General features: G+C 42.6%; 1 protein-coding gene across 1 annotated transcript; it reads right to left on the bottom strand.

Moving 5' to 3' along the window:
* Positions 1–535: 535 nt before the first annotated feature.
* On the bottom strand, positions 536–23,199 carry LOC311495005 (NLR family CARD domain-containing protein 3-like; the record flags this gene model as incomplete). Its single annotated transcript, XM_084554287.1, has 7 exons — positions 536–980; positions 3,435–3,608; positions 10,256–10,432; positions 14,344–16,126; positions 16,296–16,524; positions 16,670–16,748; positions 23,102–23,199. The coding sequence occupies 7 exons, from the start codon at positions 23,197–23,199 to the stop codon at positions 803–805; spliced, it is 2,718 nt and encodes a 905-aa protein (XP_084410413.1). The 3' UTR covers positions 536–802.
* Positions 23,200–25,743: the final 2,544 nt, after the last annotated feature.

The raw sequence follows: 25,743 nt of genomic DNA, 5'->3' as shown, positions 1-25,743 counted from the left end.
CTCAGCAGCAGAGGTGACTCTTGGTCTTCCTTTCCTGGGGCGGTTTTTGTAAAGTTTTTGTAATTTTCTGGACTAACTGACCATCAGTTCTTAAAGTAATGATGGACTGTTGTTTCTCTTTACTCAGCTGATTGGTTCTTGTCATAATATGAATTCTAACAGTTGTCAAAAAGGGCTGTCAGCTGTGTACCAACCTGACTGATGGTCCCAACCCCATTAAGAAGGCAAGAAATTCCACAAATGAACTGTGACAAGCCACACCTGTGAAGTGAAAACCATTTCAGGTGACTACATCATTGAGAGAAGTCCAAGGGTACCAGGAAATCGTGCCCTGATAAAAGTTCCATGACGTTTGAAATGAAAAGTGTGATTAGAGACAAGAGACGATTAATAACGTCACTCACCACCAAGTGGTCAGGAGTGTGAACTGCAATCTGTCAAAATGACAGATGGGCTTCAGATTTCTCCATCACAGTTATAAAAAAACGGTCAATGACGGAAAATATTCAGCTAACGCGACCCCTGGTTGTATGTAGATAGTGCCATAAACAAGATACAGCCAAGGGTGGAAGCACTACAAATCTTTTTCACCACCTAAAACAGTGGCACAAACTGCAGTACGAAGAGTGTGTGAAACTGCACGCTGCAGAAGCCCCAGTCGTAAGCCATCCACAACCTGAAAAAGCTCCCTATCAGGATATATATCGTATATCGATATTCAGCCTAAATATATCAGGATAAGACTTTTGGTCCATATCGCCCAGCCCTAATATCAGATCTACAACAGTAACAGACAGTGAACTCACCCCAGAGTGTCCAGTCTACAGTCTGGACTCTCCAGAAAACCACACAGCTGCTTCACTCCTGAATCCTTCAGGTTGTTGGAACCCAGGTCCAGGTCTTTCAGATGGGAGGGGTTGGACTTCAGAGCTGAGACCAGAGAATCACAGCTGATCTCTGACAAACTGCAGCTCCACAATCTGAATAAAGAATAAAAGATGAAATGATTGATGATCAATCAGATGTGTTGAGATTTTAAATGTGTCCTCATTAATGTGTGTGTTGACCAGGAATGAATATCAGCAATGGAATCAGCAGCGCATTACATACCACCATCTATCCAAAACATTATCACAGAGTTTATAACAAAGTATTAGTTTGTATTATTTACATTTATATTTGATTTATAAACTCACTTCAGACCAACTAGTCGGGGGTCTCTGTACTGTCTGCGGTTGCGCACTAACCGCTTTTAGCCTGTACCAAAGACTTATTGGACCAAAGATGTTTAAATGTTTAAAATAATCTTAAATTAAAAATATATATTAATATCTACGTGGTCCTCTGTTGAGTTCAGTGTTGTAACTAAATGAGAAGTGAGTTATATCAGTAAAGATTAATTTTCCTTAAAGGAAAGATATAGCTCACTTGGCCCAAAGCCCAGATTTCCCATTTTCCCGGTGACACTTAAAGGCACCGTGCATTTGTGGATCTGTGGATCTGAGCAGCGTGAAAATAGTCTCAAAACTCCGTGTGCGTGCGCAGCCTGATCTGTCTGTATCTGCCGATCCGTATGCGTAGGCTTAGACACTCGTAAGCCAGGAAGTCTTTTGAAAACGAAAAGGATGAGCTTTGTGAAGTTGAACCATCTGATTTGTGAATTTGCAAAACAATCACACACGTTCAGATAGCCAGGTACGCATTGTGAATGTCATGTTTCACGTGTGGATCATGGAACATGCATTTGACCATTTTGAGACTAATTTCTCTCCATAAATGAAGCTCAACATTACACAGTTATTTAAATGAGTTTGTATTTGTCTTCACTTAGAGGAACAATAAAGTTTTATTTAAAATAAATTAGATTCAGTTGGTGATTAAACATATCAGGGCCCGTATTCCTAAAGATTCTAAGAATCCTCTAAGAGAGCTCCTATCTTAGCCTAAAAATTCCTAGCTAGGAGTCTTAGCTTAGGAGTGATTCCAGAAAATTCTTAGAGAACTCTTAGCAAGGAATGGACAGAAACTCTTATCTTAGTGAGGAGGTGTGGTTGACCCCGTTGCTAGGTATGAGTCATCATTTCAAGAGGTGTGATTGGTTGATCCTAAAAGCTAGATAAAAATACACTTTTGGTGATAATTGGCCTAGAATGGACGTCAAATTAATAGACTTAATAACAGAATCTAATCTCTATGAAGACTGTATAATTATAAATAATACTTTACATAAAAATAAATAAATAGTACGCTATACTTTAAAAAGTATCCTATAAAATGTGTGATTAAACTCAGGCCACTACCACAGTATTCACATGCTGATAGTTCTATTTATTTGCTTTCATTCATTTACCACACTGGTAACATTTTGCACTTCACCTATTTGGTATTAACGAGGGTAAAATGGCTCAGCTTTCATCAATTTCTGTGATTGCTAACCGGCCTAGAAGAAGCAGTGTTGGTTGATGTTCAAATCTTCCAAAAACCGAACAGCAGTGGAGAAGAAATGAAGTAGGAAACCCAACTGGACAGAGGAACAGTTTGCGTCTGGATCAACTGGTCAATGAGAATTAAAGTGTTTACAGACGTAGATTTGGCCCCAAGTCATCACTGCTGCATTGTTGCATTTTTCCTGTTGCTAAATACTTCAGTGTTGTGATGGCTTTATTTCCGATGATACAGTAGTCCCTCGCTATAACGCGGTTCACCTTTCGCAGCCTCGCGGATTTTTTTAGTGCAATTTTGCATGCTTTTTTTTTTTTTCTTTTTCTTTTACAGTGCATTGTTTTTTGCGTCCTGATTGGCTAAGGGACTGTAGCCCATTGTCAATCAATCTCCTCCGTACGGTGTCTCTTGTACAGTACAGAATGCGTTCAGCTTGCCAAATTTACATATACAGTATCTTTGATCGCTGGCAGTGTGACTGAAGTGCGGTATGTTTGCAAGTTATTGAGAAAAGTGTATAAAGTGTGTAGTGAGGGGTTTTGCAACCTTAAAACATTTATAATCATTGTAAAACATAAAGCTGACTACTTCGCGGATTTCGCCTATTGCGGGTTATTTTTAGAACGTAACTCCCGCGATAAACGAGGGACTACTGTATTGCGATTGTAACAAGCTTGATTGTCATTCAGTGTTTGGAGAATATCTCTCCTGTCTCTTCTTTCAGCCATTTTCTCCTCTGCTTAGGAAATTCCTAAGCCTCCTAAAAGTCCTCCTCCCTGCTCTTAGCAGATCTCACCTTAGGAGCACTCTTAAGAGCTAAGATTCTTTAGGAATAGCTTTTATCTTTACTAGGAGCTACTCCTAACTTTGAGAGGGAAACGTCATGATTCTAAGAATTTTCTTAGAATTTGGCCACTAGGAGTAACTCTTAGCGCTAAGAATCTTTAGGAATACGGGCCCAGATCTACAACAGTAACAGACAGTGAACTCACCCCAGAGTCTCCAGTCTACAGTCTGGACTCTCCAGAAAACCACACAGCTGCTTCACTCCTGAATCCTTCAGGTTGTTGTTACCCAGGTTCAGATGTTTCAGATGGGAGGGGTTGGACTTCAGAGCTGAGACCAGAGAATCACAGCTGATCTCTGACAAATTGCAGCAATACAATCTGAATAAAGAATAAAAGATGAAATGACTGATGATCAATCAGATGTGTTGAGGTTTTAAATGTGTCCTGATCAATGAGCTGTTCTCTAAAATGAGTAGAGTGACTTTGTCCTTGTGTTATTGTGGATCTTCATCATGTCAGCCTTCTACAGACATCAACACGTCAGCACAACATTCAGACAACTATTCATGTCAACACAGATCAACAAGATGCTGCTGACCTCATTACAGGATCAATATCTCCTCCTCACACATGTTGGACTACAAACTGTTGATTAGTTCTTTGATTCCAGGACCTTCTTCTTCCTGGATTTGGTGTCTCAGGAGGTTTGTGTCATTCAAATGTTAAAGGACAAGTTGACATGTTCAAGTGTGTCTTCCAACAACAGTCACATGTCATATGGACATTACAGAGTTCTTCAGATTCCTGCTGTCCACACTGACTGTGAAGTGGTCTCTTCCTAACACAACTCCACTGTTCAGCTGACACTAATATGAAGCTTCAGCAGTCTGACTGACACTAATCAAAGTTCCTCTTTGTGTTCCTGTCCCTCCACTGCAGCTCAGCAGGAAACACTGTGGAAACACAGAGATACTGACTGGATGTGCTGAAGAACAAGATGAGCTGAAGATCAACTTTACAATCATTCATCCACACAACAACACTGTGGATGTTGTCCTCCATCTTGTCTCACTGGAGTCAGACTAGAAGGGGATGTCTCCACAGACAGTATGGACAGAAAGAATGATTAGTGACACCAAGAACTCTGTTAATGATAGGGGTGTAACGGTACACACAAGTCACGGTTCGGTCCAACAGGAAAAAAGAAACAAAAAGTCACACATGTAGAAAACTAGCTTTATTCATTGATTTTGAACAGACACCAATAGACCGAAAAAACTAAAAACCACCTCCTGTTCTAAAAGTAAAAACTAGAATAAAACATCCAACAAATGCATTAGGAGGGTTCTCATACCATTCATTCATTTTGTTCATACAGAGGAAAAGAAAAAGCACAATTTCTTGTAGATAAACTGAGGTAGTCAGGTAGCAACTGGCAACTTTGGTAACTTCATTAGAAGAAACTAACTCAACTAACTTGTTGCACACACGTTTTTTTTCCTCGCACCAGTGACAGACATATCGGGGTGATGCCGTCTTATGTGCGTTAGCATGTTTGATGTGTTTCCAGCGACGTACCGCACCTCCGCCAAACATCGTCGGCAGACAGTCTTTGTCCGGTCCACCACTCGCGTGCCATCACCGTTATGTTGCACCGGGAAACCAAAGTGTTCCCACACTGGTGATTTAAATGAAGTTGATCCAGTCCGAGTCTGTGATGAAAGGGCGAGGCTGAAGGTAATGGCCCAATATGGAAGCAGACAGGTGAAAGAAAGATGGAGTCTCCACAGGCAACCCGCCTGAGACGACGTCCGACCGACAACTTGTCCCGGTACCGGCAGTGTTCCAGATAAATCCTCACGGTCCCGTGTAGAAACAGCAAGGCTCAGCCACAGAGTTAGCTGCTTTAGCTACGCAGCGGCTAATGCTCCATTCACTTAGCTAGCGAATGCTAATGACAAGAAGAAGCTAGCGAAACGTGCACAACTACAAAGAAACTTGGAGCAGAAATGTCTCTAGTTGTCCCCAATCAGGCGTAGCTCAGCTGTCCAGGTCCAGAATGTGGAGCAGACAGTCCTCTAGATACTGAAACTACCACTTTATCTCATTACATTACATTACTGCCAGGTGACTCGTCGGCGCTCGTTCCGATCGTCTCTCGTTCTCGTTCATTCTCTAATTCATTTTTACACTCACTCTCTCTTCCGGTCTGACCCCACCAATCACACACCTTTGACCAATCAGGGACCAGTATTACCAGAGCCCGTCTACGGAGAGCCTTCCCACTCTCTATTAAGTCCCATTGTAACGAATTTTGGTTGCAGTTCCACCAGATTTCCACTGGGGGCGATCGCCATGAGTGCAACATGAATGGGAGTCTATGGAGCTAAACGGCTAAATGTGTCTCTTTCACCCGATTGTCGTTGAGAAATCTCAGATTTGATTGTAGGTTTTGCAAGTTCAACATGGGTTATAGGTCAAAAGTTGAATGAACGAGAACTTATGTCCTTTCGTTTTCTTACAGGTTGAGTTGTTGTTGCCCATAACACGCTAGCATTGTGCTAATGAACGCTGATTGGTCAGTGAATGACTGATTACGACCAGATCCCGCTTGACGGCATCGTGGCATCCGAAGCGGGACCAGAATGTTAAGACGGACTTTTTCGCCCAAGTTTTTTTTTTTTTCGGCCCGGTCTTTTAAAACAACGAAACAGAAACTCTTCTAGCACGATTATTTACCCGTGTCAGCTGTGTTGTCCATGCCTCGAGAGAAAAGAAAGTGCAGAGCGCGAAAGCACCAAAGCAGTGACTGAAGGATTGCCGTAAAGCAGTATCTGGTCGTACGATGTGTATGACGTCATTGACATTTTAAAATACTTTTTAAAGCAAAATAAGTGACTCTAAAAAATCTAACACCCAGCAGTGTGTAATTTCTTTGCATCTCCTTTCAAATTCAATATTCAAATTACTGCACAAAAAATTATATCCTGAGAAAAGTGGATTTTGAGGGGTACTGCTCCATAGACCGCCATTCATTCTGCACTCGTCCTGAGAGCGCCCTCATATGGAATCAGAGTGGAACTGCAACAGTTCAGAACCCGGAAGTTCAGTGAGAGTGGAACTTCTCCCCATATTAGACGTTCTCTGGTATTACCCTCTTTCTCCATTGGTACTTCCTCTCTCACCATGAGCTCTTTCAAAATAAAATGAAAGATTTAATAATGCACTTCTGTGTCTTTTAAAAATAAAACATTTCAAACTTATTTATTACATTTTTAACCCATTCATCAAACTATTTTAACCTTCATGAAATGTTATTTTAACACTTTTAATAACAGTTTGAACTAAAACATATGTAACCCAGGTCCCATGCAGTTAAATATAAAGCTGGAGTGGTTAATACTATGAGACTGGGCCTGGGCTCCTTGTAGAAAGATACAACTATTTTATATGTCACTTTTATAACGTATGTAACTCTAATAATATAGGTTACTTTAATAAATGACCACAACTCTACTTTAAATGCAATAATCCTCCTCCTCAGGTATTTATTTACAAAATAAAATAAAATGTAAAGGTTTTGATCACCCAGTAAAAATAAAATGCAATATGTAAATAAAGAGGTTTTCAAAATAAAATTCACAGGTTCTCTTGGTTTCACACCTTTCCTTTAACTTAAAGAAAAAACTATTTGTAAGATACTCTTAAAACTAACTCTGATCTCTTTAGGATCTTCAAGTCACCTTTAAAACAGTGTGCTTTAATTCACAACTCAAAACTCAATATTAACCTGTGGCCCACACACATTCATTTATAAAACACACTATTAATGAGATTTTAACCTGTTGATGAAGCTTGTGTGCGGTGGGGCCTGCAAACTAGAACTATAACCCTAACCCTTTACACTAGAACAGTTAGATATAGAACAAGATACAAGCAGACGCATCATATTCACCTCTTCAGGTCACACAGAAGTTTATATCAGGACCAACGAGTAGTCAACCTCCACCACTAAACTTAAATGCTCCCCACACCACCATGCCTCCGTCTTAGCTCTCTGGTCGGTAGCGCCTGTCTCTCTTGTTGCATGCTCACTACACATCACACTAACCTGCACCATTAGTCCCTCACTTACACAATTCATTTATTCTGATGGGCTTGTGACTTTGATAACCAATGACAACACAGGAATGAAATGATTGACGTATGACAGCTAACAGGTTAGGTTACACACGTAAACACTACTTTTTATCTCTCATTTTCTCACATCACAGATATTTTATATAAACTTGATGAACTAAAAGACTTTTATATATTTATTCTTTTAACTGTAAATAGTCTAATTTATTAAACTGTAAATATTTTAAAGTAAGGCGGTGATGGAGACTTCCAATGAAGTAAAATCAGTTCTTTGGCTGCTACCGTGCCCGTTTTGAGAACCTGCTCACAGTGGGAAGGGAGGGTTGATATCCTACCAGAAGAACTAAAGATAGCCAGGTTACAGTCTGGTTGAATATTTATTTTATATTGCCTAGAGAACCAGTTAAATATGTCCCTCCAAAGGTTGTCCAGTGCTGGGCAGTACCAGAATAAATGTGAGAGTGAACCTTCAGCTCTCTTACATCTATGACACATGGAAGACACTGATCCAAATATTCTATTAAGTTTAGTTTTGGAATAATGCAGTCTATGTATGACTTTAAACTGAATGAACTGATATCTGGAGTTTATAGAACACTTCTGTACATTGGATTAGTTGTTTTAAAAAAAATGTAATGGCAAATAAATAGGGAGGTTTTGAAAGAGATACAAGAACCTTGGAAGTGCAACCATTTTAATGGCATTAATGCGGCCAATCATTGAGAGAGGGAGCAACTTCCAGTTTCTAATACTGGCTTTAAGTTTATCCACCATGTCCAAAGAATTCAATTTCAGTAAAAGTTTGGGGTTTCTGGAGATCTTAAGGCCAAGATAATTAACATGAGTAGTAGCTCATTTAAATGGCAAAGATTTCAAGAAAGTAGGACACGTGTTAGTCAATGGCATGAACTCACACTTGTCCCAGTTAACTGTGTCCCAGACAATCTACTAAATGATTTTCTATAATCCAGGAGGTTGGGAACTGAGACCATTGGGTCTGATAAACAAATCAATAAATCATCAGCATACAGATTAACAAGGCTTTCAGCATCACCAAACTTTACACCATGAATACCTGGGTGACCACTTATACCTATAGCAAGTGGTTCCAAGGTGATATCAGAAAGAAGAGGAGAAAGAGGGTCGCCCTGCCTTACACCCCGCTGTAACTCAAAGAGCTGAGATGTGTCTGAATTAGTGAGAATAGAAGATACTGGTTTAAGGTCAATTTTTTTTCACTCATTCAATCAAATTTTCTCCAAATCCAAATTGCTTCAGTGTCTTCAGCATGTACGGCCATTCGATCTGATCAAATGCCTTCTGGGCGTCAAGAGATAAAACAGCAGCCTGTGTACTTTTCACTACCACTGAGTATATCGTATTTAAAAGCAGACAGACATTACTAAAAGAAAACCAACCTGGGATAAATCCAGTCTGATAAGTTTGTACAGTGGTGGAAATATGCCTTCCTAATGTCGTAGCCAAGACTTTAGTTATTATTTTCAGATCACAATTTAAGAGAGCAACCGGTCTGTAACTTGCAGGGTCCAACGCTTCCCTTCCCCCTTTCAAAAGCAAGCAGATATGTGCCTCATATAATCAATTGGGGAGGGTCTTACTTCTCATAGAATCGTTCACCATCCTCAGCATCAGTGGAACTATTTTGTCATGAAATGATTTATAAAATTCACAACCAAAGCCATCTGGGCCGGATGTTTTTCCAGAGGGGAAGGCTCGAATAGCATTCAAGAGGTCAGTGTCAGAAACTGGAGCATCTAAGTCATCTCTGGCTGCAAAATAGAATCAGAGACTTCCCCATTATCATTGGTCGATGCGTGCAGTCATATGCTCAATAAAAGACTGATCCTCCAAAAGAAGAGGGTTGAAGCGCCAGCTATATTTTAGACAAGACACGATATTTCGGAAGTTGAGAGAAACTGGACTGTGATCAGATATTAAATATTATGAGAAGTAGAATCAGTAACACTGGGCAATAATTCAGCAGCCATCAGAAAGTAATCAATCCTGGTGTAAGACTTTGGACATGAGAATAAAAAGAAAACTCCTCATCTGTAGAATGCTGCAGTCGCCATATAGCAACCATATTCCTTGTTTTCATGAAATCATTCAGAATTCCTACTGAAGATATAGCAGGGGGTGGTTTTGTAGAAAGTCTATCTGGGACCGGGTCAAGATGACAATTAAAATCACCCCCAATAATGACATTCAGGGTAGAGTCCAGTATCAAATCAAATGCCTTTCAGAAGAAATCAGGATTATCAATATTTGGGTCGTAGATATTAACCATCGTTATCAGAAGGGAGTTTATGTTCCCAGATATCATCAAATACCTTCCATATGGGTCTGCTGTCATACAATCAAGGTGAAATGGTCATTTTTTTGTAAAAGAATACAAACCCCCCTAGATTTGCAGGTAAAAGGTGCTTGATAAACTTAGAAAATCCAACTTGCTCTCAACCTGCGCTGCTCATTTACACCAATGTTTCCTGAAGAAAAATTACGTCTGGTTTTATGACTTGAGATGCGAGAAGACGCGACTGAATGAATGAATGAACACTTCTACTTTACCAGTTATGGGCTCATTGTATTGATGTAGACACAACAGCAAAGAAAAAAAAAAAAGGCACTCTCTCCAGAGGGGCAGCTCAGCTACTAAGGGCAAACGGGCTGCTTCCTGAGCAACAATAGCCCGTACCTGTGCACGTCTGATGACTGAGGAGATACCTGCTGATGTTCAGGAACATGATGCTCCTTCATTTAAACTCTTTGAGCTCCCTTTCTATCTGACAGTCCTGACAAGAGAACTCATCTAAACTGGATCTCCATTCTTCAGAAGCCTGAGAAGAAAATAAATGAAAACTCACAACAGAGTCTCCAGTTTACAGTTTGGACTCTCCAGTCCAGCAGACAGATGCTTCACTCCTGAATCCTCCAGGTTGTCGTTTCCACTCAGGTCCAGACGTTTCAGATGGGAGGGGTTGGACTTCAGAGCTGAGGCAATGACTTCACAGTGACTCTCTGAGAGTTCACAGAAAGAAAGTCTGTCATGAGACAAATAAATAAAATCTGTTATAATGGAAGAAGACATTTCTATGAAAATGATGGGTTTGATGAGTGGACAGTTGGACACATCCTGTTGGACATTTTGTCTCCACATCAGTGGTTCAGCTCATCTTCTCTGACTGTGTTTGACAGGAAACAATCATTCTCATCATCTCTCTCAGACCTTTGTTTAGTTGAATGTGCAGATGAATGGAGACAACACTGAGTTACACTGAGGCTTCCAAACTGTCCACAGTCTGTCAGTGGATCTGATCTAGGGTTGCCAACTCCCTGAAAAATAAATAAGGGACACCTCATTGGCAGGGCCGGCTGACCTGGTTGCCTTCACCGTGGTGAATTTTTTTAGCCCTTTTTTGCGTATGTGAAACAATTTTTTAACTATTTGACTCAAACCTGAATTGAATTAGATGCATATTTCTGAGTGATATGAACACACGGAAAACAAATTATTGTTCAAGTATTTATTCTTAATACAAAATAACAAAGTTAACAGAATAAAATAAATATCTTTCTTAAACAGAAACCTGTCCTGCTGAACTTAAAACTGTATAAATTAATATAAAACAATAGAAAGCAGAACATTCCTCTTGTAATAGTGCAATAAGAAAAGTGCAAACAGAAAGTGTGAGGAAAAGTTGTTGCTTTGTTGTCTTCTGGTATCTTCTTCACAAGCAACAGTCCCTCGATCAAGGAGATGAGAGGGATTCCTGCTGTCAGCTCATTGGTCACAGAGCAGGAGATGGCCTGGGAATAAGTTTACCGTAAATGTTCATATAAAGCGTCCTGTTATTCATTCATTCCATTGACATTTAACACACTATTTTGGATTCTCACGGTAATATGGGACAAAGTGCGTCCTGTTTCAGCTCAATACGGGACGCGTACTTTTGTTTCTAAATACGGGACGATTCCGTTTTTCAAGGGACGGTTGGCAACCCTAATCTGATCCCATCATGAGGACATCTGGATGAGACAAACATCTGTACTGTCTTCACTGTTTAATGGACTCTGGATCTTTTGACTGAGTTCAGCTCAGTGAACAGTTCCAGTTGGAAAGATGATCTCTGCTGTCGACTTGCTGCCGTCAGCTTCAGTCCACAAGTGGAACATTTAGTCTTTAGTCCAACACAAATGAAACCCATCACTTGACAACCTCAGACCTGGACATCATTCAGTATGAACATGGTGAAATATTTCCATGTGGAGGACACAGGACTGGCTCAACTTTAGTTGTTCAGCACGAACACAATGAACAAACAATCAGGTTGAATTCTTTTCACCATCAAGTCATCACAAAGATGTTCTCAGGGTTTTATCTGTCAAACTAAACTCTGACCTTTGTGTGTTTCAGATCTCTTTAACAAGTCAGACTTCTACCGTTCTGCTCTTATATATTCAGACCTCTGAGCATTTCCTGCTTCAACTCTTCTCTACAGCAACAAGACAGGAAACAAATATAACTAGAAAATTCCTGCGGAAATTTTGACTGTGCCGATGATGCTGACGTCCAGTTTCAAGTGTGCGTGGTAAATCATCATATTATATCACATCACTCTGCAACAAAGTGACTGGATGGGTGTGAGTTTGATGTAATTCATGTTGGAGGGGGGGGAAAAGAGAGGGGGGGAGGGAGAGGAGGGAGGGAGAGAGAGGGGGGAGGGAGGGAGGGATAGAGAGGAGGGAGAGAGAGGAGGGGGGGGGGAGAGAGGAGGGAGGGACCTGAGGTAGAGGAGGTAGGGAGGGAGAGAGGGAGGGGGGAGAGAGAGGAGGTGGGGAGGGAGAGAGGGGAGGGAGGGAGGGCGGAGGGAGAGAGGGGGGGAGAGAAGGGAGGGAGGGGGGAGGGAGAGAAGGGGGAGAAGGGAGGGAGGGGGGAGGGAGAGAAGGGGGAGAAGGGGGAGGGGGGAGGGAGAGAGGGAGGGAGAGAAGGGGGGAGGGGGGAGGGAGAGAGGAGGGAGAGAAGGGAGGGGGGAGGGAGAGAGAGAAGGGAGAGAAGGGGGGAGGGGGGAGGGGGGAGGGAGAGAGGAGGGAGAGAAGGGAGGGGGGAGAGAGGAGGGGGGAGGAGGGGGAGAGGAGGGAAGGAGAGAGTCCCTAATGTTTTGTCAGTCTGTGTCTGTAATGCTATAGTGGGAGGGGAGGTGGGGGGTTGGAGTGGGGGGGTCATAGTGTCAGGTTCTGGCTCCCTTACAGCACTGGAAGGGGTAGTTTTAATGTATTGGCAGATCCTGTTATCCACTGAGAACCCTTTTCCCTCCACTTTCTGTGTGCACCTGTGCTGAGTCTGCTCGTCAGGATGGGTCATAATGTTTTGGCACTCTGTGTCTGTGTGAATGTGCTCCTCTTCTGCTGCGTGTGTAAGCTTGTTAGGGTCCGGTTGTCATGGCTACCAGGGCCACCTGCTGCTGGAGTCTCCTTCTGCCTCTCACCTCTGACTGAGTGAGAGGGAGGTCCAAAAAAACTGGACCCTAGGATTTGCCCTCCGAACAAATGCTCATAAATCAAAAACTACAAGTCCTATCGGGAAAACGAACACATTGTGAGCGTCAGCCGAGGGTTTTCTACAATTTAGTGTTGTTCCCACGCGCGTACTGCGAAAATTGTGGGCGTAGTCGTTTTAGAAAAAAAAATATGCGACGCGAAAAATCGTCGAAAATTTGCTCTCACTTTTCACATACACACACATGGGGAAAAATTTGAAAACTGGTCGGCGCACTCCTCGCTCGGAGGAGCCTGCAGCCCAAACCGTACGTCCCACACAAATAAAACAAAATAAAAGTTTTTATTGGTGTACCTCAAAAACTGTGGCCACCCCGTAAGATTGAACCTTTTTTTTTTCAGAATTTCGACGAAACTCTGAAGTTAGAGTGAGTCCATAGAGATCCATTATAAACGATGATTTTTTCAGATTTTTCCAAAATTTCACCAAAACGTAAACTGCGACCCTGACCAAACCGTGAAAGGTATCGAAATGCCGTTTTCAGGACTAAACAGCTACACTTCCCGTGCCTCGTACAAACTTCCAAGCAATTTTCTACTCCGAAGCACGGCCGAGTAATCGCTGGACAAAGCGAAGGAGGACATTTTGGAATGTTGGCGATTTTTTCGGGCTTCTCCATTCATTTCAATGGGCCAAAACGCCCGCTTTTTGCCCGATTATTCTCGCCCCGTTGGAAGAATCGCTTAGAAAAGTCATAGCACACTTGTCCCGATTAAGGCGCACGTCTGGATATACAATTTGTCTATTTTTTTTTAAGAACTCTGGGAGGAGAAGCGAACCGAAAAATTACGGAAGAAGGCGGAAGAAAATGAAGCCCGAGCAATAGTAATATATGTGACATGCACAGGCAGGCGCAGTCTAGCTCCCATTGCCTGCAATGGGAGCTAGTGCATCGGCACAGAAAATGAAAGATGTAAAAACAAGACCATGTGACTCGACTTCTCTCCTTAAAATGAAACGTTGAACTCAGTCAATAAAATGCTCTATTGATGGGTCAGTCTCTGTGTGGGATGATGAGTAGTTTATGGTGGCTCATGTTGATCTTAACAAGCTTTAGATAGATGTTGATGTGGAGCCACTTCACTGACTTCAGGATTATTCTGTACTCGAGAAACAGCCTTCACTATCCTCTCATCATTGTAACGTGAGGCCTCAGAGGCTGCTTCAGCTAAACTAACTTACTGATGGAGAGAATAATAAGACAGAGAAATAGAAAGAAAAGAGTCAATAACTAGAAGAACAGCTTTAAACAGCTGGAGAACATCTGGGACTAAATACAACTGACTGTGATGTTTGCAGTGAACAAGTGGAACACTGTTTGAAGAAGAATGAGAACGTCTGAAGAACTAAACCACTAATCTCCACTGACTGATTCTGTTAATGATCAGGACTCACCGAAATTTTCGGCAGTTCCTCACAACTGGGATCAGTCTCCGTCGTCCCTCCTTTGATGTTCTGTACTGATTGAGGTTCAACTCATCCAGAACCTCCTCTGACATCTGCAGCATGTAGGCCAGAGCTGAGTAGTGGATCTCAGAGAGATACTCTGATCTGTTCTCTGACTTCAGGAGCTCTTGGATCTCCTGATGAACTGAGAGGTCGTTCATCTCCATCAGACAGTGGAAGATGTTGATGCTTCCGTCAGGAGAGATTTCATCAGTGTTCATCTTCTTCAGGTTGTTGATGGTTCTCTGGATGATTCTTGGACTGTTCTCTGTCTGACCCAGCAGACCTTCTAAGAGTCTCTGGTTGGACTCCAGAGAGAGGCCATGAAGGAAGCGAACTAACAGGTCCAGGTGACCATTTTTACTCTCCAGGGATTTAATCATGACTATGTTCAGAAATTCATCCAGAGGTGAGTTATTGTAGTTTCTTCCCAGGAAGTCCTCCAGCACCTCTGTCTTCCTGTTGGTGTAACAGTGGATCATGTAGACTGCAGCCAGAAACTCCTGAACGCTCAGATGGACGAAGCAGAACACCTTGTCCTGGTACAGTCCTCTCTCCTCTTTAAAGATCTGTGTCAACACTCCTGAGTACACTGAGGCTGCTCTGATATCGATGCCACACTCTGTCAGGTCTGATTCATAGAAGATCAGGTTTCCTTTCAGCAGCTGATCAAAAGCCAGTTTTCCCAGAGACTCAATCATCTTCCTGCTCTCTGGACTCCAGTGTGGATCTGTCTCAGCTCCTCCATCATACTTGACCTTCTTCACTTTGGTCTGAACCACCAGGAAGTGGATGTACATCTCAGTCAGGGTCTTGGGCAGCTCTTCTCCCTCTCTGGTTTCCAACACATCCTCCAGAACTGTAGCAGTGATCCAGCAGAAGACTGGGATGTGACACATGATGTGGAGGCTTCGTGATGTCTTGATGTGGGAGATGATCCTGCTGGCCCGCTCCTCATCTCTGAATCTCTTCCTGAAGTACTCCTCCTTCTGGGGGTCAGTGAACCCTCTGACCTCTGTCACCATGTCAACACACTCAGGAGGGATCTGATTGGCTGCTGCAGGTCGTGTGGTTATCCAGAGGCGAGCAGAGGGAAGCAGTTTCCCCCTGATGAGGTTTGTCAGCAGCACATCCACTGAGGTGGACTCTGTAACATCAGTCAGGATCTCAGTGTTGTGGAAGTCCAGAGGAAGTCGACACTCATCCAGACCGTCAAAGATGAACACAACCTGGAACTCTTCAAAGCTGCAGATTCCTGCTTCTTTGGTTTCAGTAAAGAAGTGATGAACAAGTTCCACCAAGCTGAACTTTCTCTCTTTCAACACATTCAGCTCTCTGAAAGTCAATGGAAATATGAAGAGGATGTCCTGGTTGGCTTTGTCTTCAGCCCAGTCCAGAGTGAACTTCTGTGTTAAGACTGTTTTCCCAATGCCAGCCACTCCCTTTGTCATCACTCTTCTGATTGGTCCATGTCTTCCAGGTGAGGCTTTAAAGAGGTCTTCTTGTCTGATGCTTGTTTCTGGTCTGTGTCGTTTCCTGGATGCTGTTTCAATCTGTCTGACCTCATGTTCATCATTGACCTCTGCAGTCCCTCCCTCTGTGATGTAGAGCTCTGTGTAGATCTCATTCAGAAGGGTTGAGTTTCCTGCTTTAGCAATCCCCTCAAACACACACTGGAACTTCTCCTTCAGAGTAGATTTAACTTTACGTCCACAAAATGGAGCAACAAGTCCTGAATGAAGAAACAAGAAATAAGATGAATTAATAAACTCTCCAGAAAATATTCCAACATGTCATTGCTCTAAAGAATGAGTGTGTGAATATATCTTGGTTCATCTCTGGAGACATTAGTAAATGTCCCATTTCTCCAGCAGCTTCAATGTTTAGAGAAATCCTCTTACTGCTCTGCAGACAGTCAGCCAGCTCCTCCTGCTTCATTCTCCTCAGGAAGTTCATTGTGATCTTCATAAATAAATCTCTGCTGCTCCTCCTCTGCTCTTCATCCTCACCCTCCAACACCTCCTCATCCTCCCTCTGACTCTCTGAGCATTCTGGGTAATCTGGACTCAGAACCTTCTGGATCTTCTTCAGCTCCTTCTTCACAAAAGTGATGATGTTGTCCTCCAGCAGCTGGAACAGAATACCATATGAATGACACAAGCAGACTGAAATCATGGAGACAAACATCAGATCCATGTTGGACACACTGACAATCCACTGGTCTACAAAGTGCAGCATGGAGATGATGGAAAGTAGTTGTTGTACATGTACAGACCAGAAAGATGGAGTCCAGCTGTGTCTGATGCTGCTGGGCAGACTGACCACTGAGAACCTCTGAGCTCTGCTGGTGGACTCTGTGGACCAATCATCAACAATTAGCTCTCATCATGTCTGTCCACACAGAGACAAACACAAGGTAAATGTCCCTGGAGTGATATGTGGATGTGAAGAGTGAATCAGATGAGTCTCTGTAGTGGTAAAGGTTTACTAGTCCTGCTGATCCCACTGACCATCAACAGCTCAGTCTGCAGCTGTTTCATAAAGCTTTGCCTCCCTGATGAATCAGCTGGAGAAGGAACCCAGAGCCAGAGACTGAAGACTGTAAAACGTCCACCAGTCCACAGTGAGTGGCTGACAGGCCATTATCAGCCACACAGAAAACAAAGCAGACAGAAACATTAAGAAACCTCAGACTCTCTGACTGATCATGTTAGAGATGATAATCCTAGCGAGGCACATGTTCTTCACCTCAGAGCCATCAGCTGTTTCTTTGTCTCCTCAAACATATTTCACTATTTTAACTTTGGACACTTAGAAACAAAGTGTCTACACAAAATAGCCTGGATGTCCTTCCCCCCAACTCATCCTGAGTTTATCTTCTCTACGACTCAAACAAGGTCTTCAGGTCAGGACTCAGCTGTCCACCTACACCTGAAGGACAAGGGACAACAATGTCCACATGTTCTGAACATCTGAGGAGTCTCTGGACATTAATGGATCATCAGAGAACCACCAGGTTCATCAGAACAGGTTCCTCCAGGTCCAGGTCCAGGTCCAGGTGAGTATCAGGTCATTAACAGACTCTAGTCATGTGACCTTCAGGTGATAAAAACCTAAACTCCCCACCAGTCATTTAGAGCTGAACACTTGGAGGAAACGTCTTCTCGTCCAGACATCTTTGTCTCAGTTTAGTTTCTGGACATAACAATGTTCACTCTTCCAGGAATAAACCAAAGGTCACGAGTGTCCATGAAGACTAGAACGTAGATGAAGCAGGAGTTTTTATGCTCCAGCTCCACTTCCTCTGCAGCATTACAGCTGATGAGTTTCATCTGAGTATCTACCATGAAGAAGACCTGCAGGCCGAGGCCTCAGACGTGGAGCTGCTGACTCTCTTCCTCAATGTTTCATACTAATGTGCAGACTGTGTCTATATGAACTCTGGTTAGCTTAGCATTAATTTAGCTCCTGAACAGCTGATTAAAGACTGATGACACTACTCTGCTTCAAAGATCAGTCTCTTATCTGTCTCCTCCTCTAAGGCCTGACACTTACTGTGTCGGCCATTTTAGAAGATCTTTGTAAAATAAGCAAGAATTCAGCAAGTTACTCAAACCATGTGACTTGTATAAAGTTAGTGATTGTTCTACTGTATATCTATATGTTGTCTATCTTCTTCTTCCAGTGTGTCTGTGTTGTTTTAGATCAACATCTGTTTATCTTCTGAGGAAACATCTACAACATCTAAGCAGCAGAGATGAAACAGACATGAGCAAGTCAACGTTTATTTATCCTCAGCTCCTCAAGTCAGACAGATTTACTGACACTTTACCTTTTTGGACCAGAACCACGTCCTCCTTTAAACGTAACAATAATGTCCTTGGACCGGTCGCTCTTCAAGGACACACAGCTGGCTCCAGATCCTGATCCTGATTCAGATTCAGATCCAGGTCTCGGACTAGGACTTCGTCTGGGTCTAGGTCTAGGTCTAGGTCTATGTCCAGATCCAGGTCCAGGTCCCTCCAGTCTGTCCTCTCTCTGGTCCATGCTGCTGAAACACTAATCATTCATGTTGTAAACAGATCATTTTTTTACACAGACATTAAATATCTTGTATATATTTTTAGACACATTCTTCATATACTAGTAAACCATGTGTTCATTTATTCCTTTTGTATTCTGTCTTGTAACATGTTGTGGTGTCTTGTCAGCAGATATGTAGCACAGTGGGACCAGGAGAAACACAATCTCACACTAATATCTTTTCATTCATATACTGAGGAGGAGACAAGAAACACCACTTGAGTCTTTAATAGATTTACCTTCTATTTAGAAAACTCTGGATATCAGACATTAGAGTCCTCAAAGTAGCCACCCTTTGCTTTGTTGACAGCGCTGCAAATACGGCTGTGTGCTGAGCCCCTTTCTCTACTCCCTCTTCACCCACGACTGCAGACCTGTGCATGGATCCAACTCCATCATCAAGTTCACAGACAACACCACCGTGATTGGTCTCATCACCAACAACGATGAGACAGCCTACAGGGAAGAGGTACAGCACCTGGCCACATGGTGCGCCGACAATAACCTGCTCCTTAACACCAGCAAGACCAAGGAGCTCATTGTGGACTTCAGGAAGGAGAGAAGAAGCACGCATGACCCCATTCACATCAACAGGATGGCCGTCCAGTGTGTCTCCAGCTTCAAGTTCCTGGGGACCCACATCTCACAGGACCTGTCCTGGACCACCAACACCTCAACCTGGTCAAGAAAACTCACCAGCGCCTCTTCTTCCTGAGGACACTGAAGAAGAACCATCTGTCTTCAGCCATCCTGGTGAACTTCTACCACTGTGTGATTGAGAGCATCCTAACCAACTGTGTCACAGTCTGGTATGGGAGCTGCTCTGTCGTGGAGCACAAAGGACTACAGCAGGTAGTGAAAACTGCCCAGAGCATCACAGGAACTCCACTCCCTGCCACTGAGGACGTCCAGAAGAAGCGTTGTCTGCGTGGAGCTCTCAGTATTCTGAAGGACTCCTCCCACCCGGCACATGGACTATTTTCCCTCCTGTCCTCAGGCAGGCGCTTCAGAAGCCTCTAGACAAGGACCAGCAGACTGAGGAATAGGTTTTTCCCCAGAGCTGTGACCTTACTGAACTCTGACCCCTGCTGACCCCTGCCCCCCACTTCCCCCTGCTGACCCCTACACACCAATTCACTCACAGCCCTTAACTCCTCATTCCCTCACTGACCAAAGACTTTTACACCATCACCACTGCACTACTGGACTGCTCTACAGACACACACTTTAAACAATCTGTTTGTACAGTACTATATACTGAACATTGCATTAGTTTAGTAACATTAGGTAGCTACTGCTTATTGTTTATTCACTGTTTAATTGTTCACTTTATCTGTATTTTGTATCAACTAATTTATCATCTGCCCATCTCCTTTATTGTAAATGATGTTATAGTTCCTGTTTATAGTCTACTCACATTTAAAGAACAAATCCATCCCATCTGTATAATATGTTCATAGTACCTCATTCAATCATTGTGTATATCCTGCTCATTCACCTGTATATATGGTCTCACCTGTACATAGGTTTGATCTGTAAATATTGTCCATACGCTGTAAAAACAACCTGTACCATACTACTATGCACCACACTATTTATGCCACGTGCACTTACTGCCTATTGCACTTCTGGTTATATGCTAAACTGCATTTCGTTGCTCTGTACCTGTAAATGTGTAATGACAATAAAGTTGAATCTAATCTAATCTAATGTAACCCTTGGACTTCTCTCAATGAGCTTCATGATGTAGTCACCTGAAATGGTTTTCACTTCACAGGTGTGGCTTGTCAGGGTTACTTTGTGGAATTTTTTGCCTTCTTAATGGGGTTGGGACCATCAGTCAGGTTGGTACACAGCTGACAGCCCTATTTGACAACTGTTAGAATTCATATTATGACAAGAACCAATCAGCTGAGTAAAGAATAACAACTGTTCATCATTACTTTAAGAACTGAAAGTCAGTCAGTCCAGAAAATTACAAAAACCTTGAAGGTGTCCCCAAGTGCAGTTGCAAAAACCATCAAGCGCTACGATGAAACTGGCTGACATGAGGACCGCCCCAGGAAAGGAAGACCAAGAGTCACCTCTGCTGCTGAGGATAAGTTCATCCGAGTCACCAGCCTCAGAAATCACAAGTTAACATCTCCTCAGATTAGAGCCCAGATCAATGGCACACAGAGTTCTAGTAGCAGACACATCTCTACATCAACTGTTCAGAGGAGACTGCACCAATCAGGCCTTTATGGTCAAACAGCTGCTAGAAAACCACCACTAAGGAAAAGCAACAAGCAGAAGAGATTTGTTTGGGCCAAGAAACACAAGGAATGGACATTAGACCAGTGGAAATTTGCGCTTTGGTCTGATGAGTCCAAATTTTTGTGTCTTTGTGCGACGCAGAAAAGGTGAACGGATGGTCTCTACAAGAATGGTTCCAACCGTGAAGCATGGAGGAGGAGGTGTGATGGTGTGGGGGGGCTTTGCTGGTGACACTGTTGGGGATTTATTCAAAATTGAAGGCACAGCATGGCTACCACAGCATCCTGCAGCAACATGCTATCCCACCCGGTTTGCGTTTCGTTGGACCATCATTTGTTTTTTGACAGGACAATGACCCCACACACCTCCAGGCTGTGTAAGGGCTATTTGACCAAGAAGGAGAGTGATGGAGTGCTCAGAGCTTGCTCAGCTCAGTCCTGGGTTGAGGCTGGACAGTCTGCATATGTCCATGGAGAGGAGGACGTTGTCCAAAGTCCTCTCCATCATGGATTTCTCCCATTTTCTAAACAACATGTTCAGCCAAAAACTCCCAAAGACTAAATGTTGCCCTGAATATCCCAGGGGGTCTTTAACTGTCACTTCATTCAATAAATTCATCCTGTCTGCTAAAAAGAATAGAATCAAATAAAAACTATCAAAGGAATATTATCTAAATACGAACATGACCATCTTCTACTATTCCTAAAAAATAAAGTAACTGTACCACTTCAAGGATCAACAATGTAAAATATAATATTAAAGATATTAATGATTAATGGGCAACAAAACTGTGCAAGAGCCTGTCTGATGATATTAGTTGATCAACTTCAATATTTCCTCCTTTCTCTTACTTTGTTGTCACTGATTTTCTTTCAAATTATAAAATAAAATGACTTGAACTATTGTACAGTAGTAGTCAGGGTCACTATGAACAAGAATCAAGAAAATATCTGAGCAAACCTATGAAGGAAAGGGTTTTATGACTGTTTGAAGATGAAGAACTGAACTGTCAGGACGCCTTGAGGTATTTTTCTTCCACATTATAAAGTAAAATGACTTGAAATGTTGGACAGTAATAGAGAGGGATGTTGTGAACAAGAATCAAGTCAGGAATCGTGGTAATCTATGAAGGAAACCAGATTATTAAATCTGAACCAGAATCCACCAAATAAACAAGTAGAAGTAAAGAAAAATCAGAGCGAGGCTGAACTGACAACGACGGCTCACATGACCACAGTATAAAGGTCAAGGTGGAAAATACATGACCTGATACTGAGTAAAAGTACTTAGTTACTTTCAGCGCTTCCCGTTAGAAAAGCAGATCAAACTTCTAGAGACAGGTTTCAAATCAAAGACTGTGTCATGGATGGAAATAATCAAATAAGTTGGAATCATATTTAGGAAGCAGGTCTGGCGCTGATCACGCAGAGACTAGAAATGGCGGATCAGTTTCATACTAGTCCTCCTCCAGACTCTGGACTTTCAGCTCTGACTCAGATTAACGTGAATTTATGGAGCTGCAGATTTCTGCTGCTTCTGTTGGAGCTGAGCTGCTGACATCTGATGTTAACCAAGAAAACATTCAAAACTGCTTCATTACCTTCAGATGGAGTTTGACACGGAGAGAAAAATATCTGCGACACGATCCTGGAGAAAGAGAAACTAAACTGAAACCAAGAAACTACCTGCCAGGTGTTTGGAGGAGGAGTCAACACAAACGTTTCATGACCATGGGCGTGGTAGTCGGGGGAAAAGGGGACCGGACGACCCAGGGCCTGAGTAGGGAGAGCTGAATGCTTGTAAAGCCTTTGCATCCTCTGATTTAATTGCTGCCCATGACAATATTTTATTCATGTATCAGATCAATTACATGATCATTTCCAAAATGTTCCTGGAGCAAAGCCTTTGCTGTAGCATATCCATTTCCATCAGTTATATGTTGACAGCTTTGGATCAGCTGTTGTGGCTGCCCCCTGGTGTATTGCTCCAGGTAGTGAAGGCAGTCCACCCCATTGTTGGCCTTTGGTTCTAGTGTTTGTTCTAATGACTGCATAAAGGCATGATATTGCAGTGGATTGCCATCAAAGATCTGAACGTCCCTTTTAGGCAGTGATGCTAGACTTTGCTGCTGCACCAGCATTGATGTTATTTCATGTTGTTCTTCCATTCTAGACAGCATGTTATGTTCACTGCTGATGTTCCTGAAAGAGGGTACATTTGCATCTTTGAGATGAGACACTGGAGGTGCTGCATCCTTAGGAGCTGTGCTCTGTGCTTTTGTTGGCACCGAGGGCCCCTGTTGTAAATAACTGGCTCCTTCAGATTGCTTTGACCTTGCGCCCCCAAAATATGGATGGAAACTTCTTACTTGGGGCGGTGGTCCTCCTCCATCCCTTCCATCTTGATGTGGTACAAAAGGCTCTGCATGGATATTAAGTCTCTGTTCAACAGAAGACTCCATGCCATCTAGATCATTTATTTGGAAAGTTTTCTCCACCACCACACTGGATGTAATGTCTTTAGATTTCTAGTTTTCTCTCCAGATTTTTCAGAGTCTTGTTATTTTTTGTAGATATTTTTGCCAAATTCTGCGCTACTGTGACAAGGTCATTTCCCATACGTGGGATTAATAAACATGTCTTATGTCTTATGTCTTATCCAGTTTAATAGAAGAAGCACTCCTCACACTTGATCCAGAGGTTCTCAAGACATTCACTGTTGCCATGGATGCAGATATCTCTGTTTCAGGTTGAAGCTGTTCCTTTCATTTCCTTCTTTTCTCTTCCTGCTCTTCAACAGCATGTTTTTCCTTGAGCAACTTTTGCCGTGCCAGTAAAGCAGCCATTTCAGCCTCAGCTCTGAGACGTGCAGATGCAGTAGATGACACATTAGACTTTGTGCCACATTTCACGCTGCCTTGATTTGAAATGCTGTCACATAGTGCTATTTCATCCTGATCATCATTTTGAAGAGTTTGGTGAAACTGAAGCTTTTCTCCATTGTTCCCATTCTCCTGTTCATCCTTCTCCACTGATGAGGCCTCCTGCTGATGGGGCCTTCCAGGCATGTGAGTATGTTGATTATTTTAAAGCATACTTCAACATCCTCAATGCATCCTTCTGGATGTTTATTAACCTTTGAAAACCACACCGTTTGCTTTTGTTATTCATCAGTGGGAATGAATGACATCAGAGATTCATGCAAAGCAGTAGCATCATCAGATAGTTGCATCAAAACATCCAACTGAGATCTGACCAATAAAACATTGTTCTCATCCCTCATGAGCTCTTTGAGAGACAAAATCAGGCCTTTTATTTCATCCACTTTCCTTTTACGGTCCTTTTGAATTCATTCACTTTTATTCATCATGGCCTTTTCACTGAGGATTATTTTTCTTTTCTCTTCAAGTTCACCAACAGTTGAAGCAGCATTTGTAGCACTCGTTCTGCACGCACAAAGGAATGATCACATGAGAATCCAATCCAAAGCCAGCAGTATCAACAGCCACAGGTATCGCGTGAGATCCCAACTTCATGAAATCCAGCGCTGCGTAACAAAGCACACACTGAGCGGATGCATCAATCCAAACATTGCATCACAAGTCCTCTCATCATCGTCAATCAACGCATCAGACAACACGTCACTTTCCACTCAGCAGCAACCAGTTCAAAGTGTTTCCAACAGACCAACGTAACAGCAGAAATAGGTTACATACCGCTGATCACCATGTCATGTTGCCCGGTTGATGCGCTGTGAGGCGTCCGTGTGAGCGATCAATTATTCCATTTATCCATTTGGCTCCGAGTCCAAAGCGTACGTGGCTTGTTGACTCCTTCACGGCTCCAGTCCAACTTAGTTTGTCTGTTTTACTGACAATGTTGGGCGACTATCAAACAAACCTTCTAGTCACCGAGAGGCTAAGCAGGGGAACAACTTTAGCTGCCGGATGCGCTGGCTGTTCAATAAAACATCTCTGGAGTTCTGCTTTGTACATATTTATTGCTGTTAAAACTCAAGCGGTGAATATTTAAACAATCCATAAAAAACATCCAGTCACTTTTCATGAGATCATGCGGTCAGCAAAAGTACGACTTCCCCCCTCACCCTCTCACTTCATTCATTCACCAGGTGAACAGCTGATTTTACTACCTGGCTGATGCACCACCACGTGACCCACATCCCTGTATGTGACCATAGCAACAAACCCTGAACCAGTTCTTGCGGGCGCCTCCACCATATATATGCTAAAATATCCATCTCCAATCAGATATTCATTTGGGACACTGATGACCCTATGGAGGGCACTTCTGAAAGAAACAACACTGTTCCAAGGTACTGAGTTGAGCCATGGATCTTCATTCTTCTTCTTCTTCTTCCATAAGGCAGATACCCTATACTAATGATTAATGAGTAGTGTTGCAGATGCAGCCCTTTCCACCATCAATGCTGGGAAGTCCACAGAGAACACATTATACAGGTTATGTTAAGTTGAAGGTAGTCACTTCAATGTGGCTGTCATACAAGATTAAAGATGGACACCAAAAAGTGTTCTGGCACATTGTTTTCATTCCATTTTGTTTGTTGAAGCAAATCCAGCCACATTTATGCACCTATTGTTATTGAGGATGAGGACGGGAGTGAAGATTTCCATGTTCAACCCAGAAGCTCTGACCCTGCAAAGAAAGCTGAGGAACGTTTTCTTCTTATGGTTTGTCATCTTTAAACTGACGTTTTGTGTGGTGTTGGAGGTCAAGGTTCCACCTATTAAAAACATTCTAATGACAAACTGAAGAAAACATCCAAAAACACTGATATGGTGTTAAAAATCATTGTTCCAGAGTGTCTGGAAGAACAGTTCTTTTCTCTGCTTCATTTGATTCCATTCTGTTCGGTATGGTTACAGGGACACAAGTATATCTGCAGCCCAGATCATTGAGGAATTAGCATGTGCCATAGACCACAAAACTGTCAGCAGATTCAACAGAACACGCTCAAATGTTTGGGATGGAG

This window comes from Chelon labrosus (assembly GCF_963514085.1).
Source record: "Chelon labrosus genome assembly, chromosome: 10".
Lineage (NCBI taxonomy): Eukaryota > Metazoa > Chordata > Actinopteri > Mugiliformes > Mugilidae > Chelon > Chelon labrosus.
The sequence above is the reverse complement of the archived record's forward strand: the minus strand, read 5'-3'. Positions and strand labels throughout refer to the sequence as shown.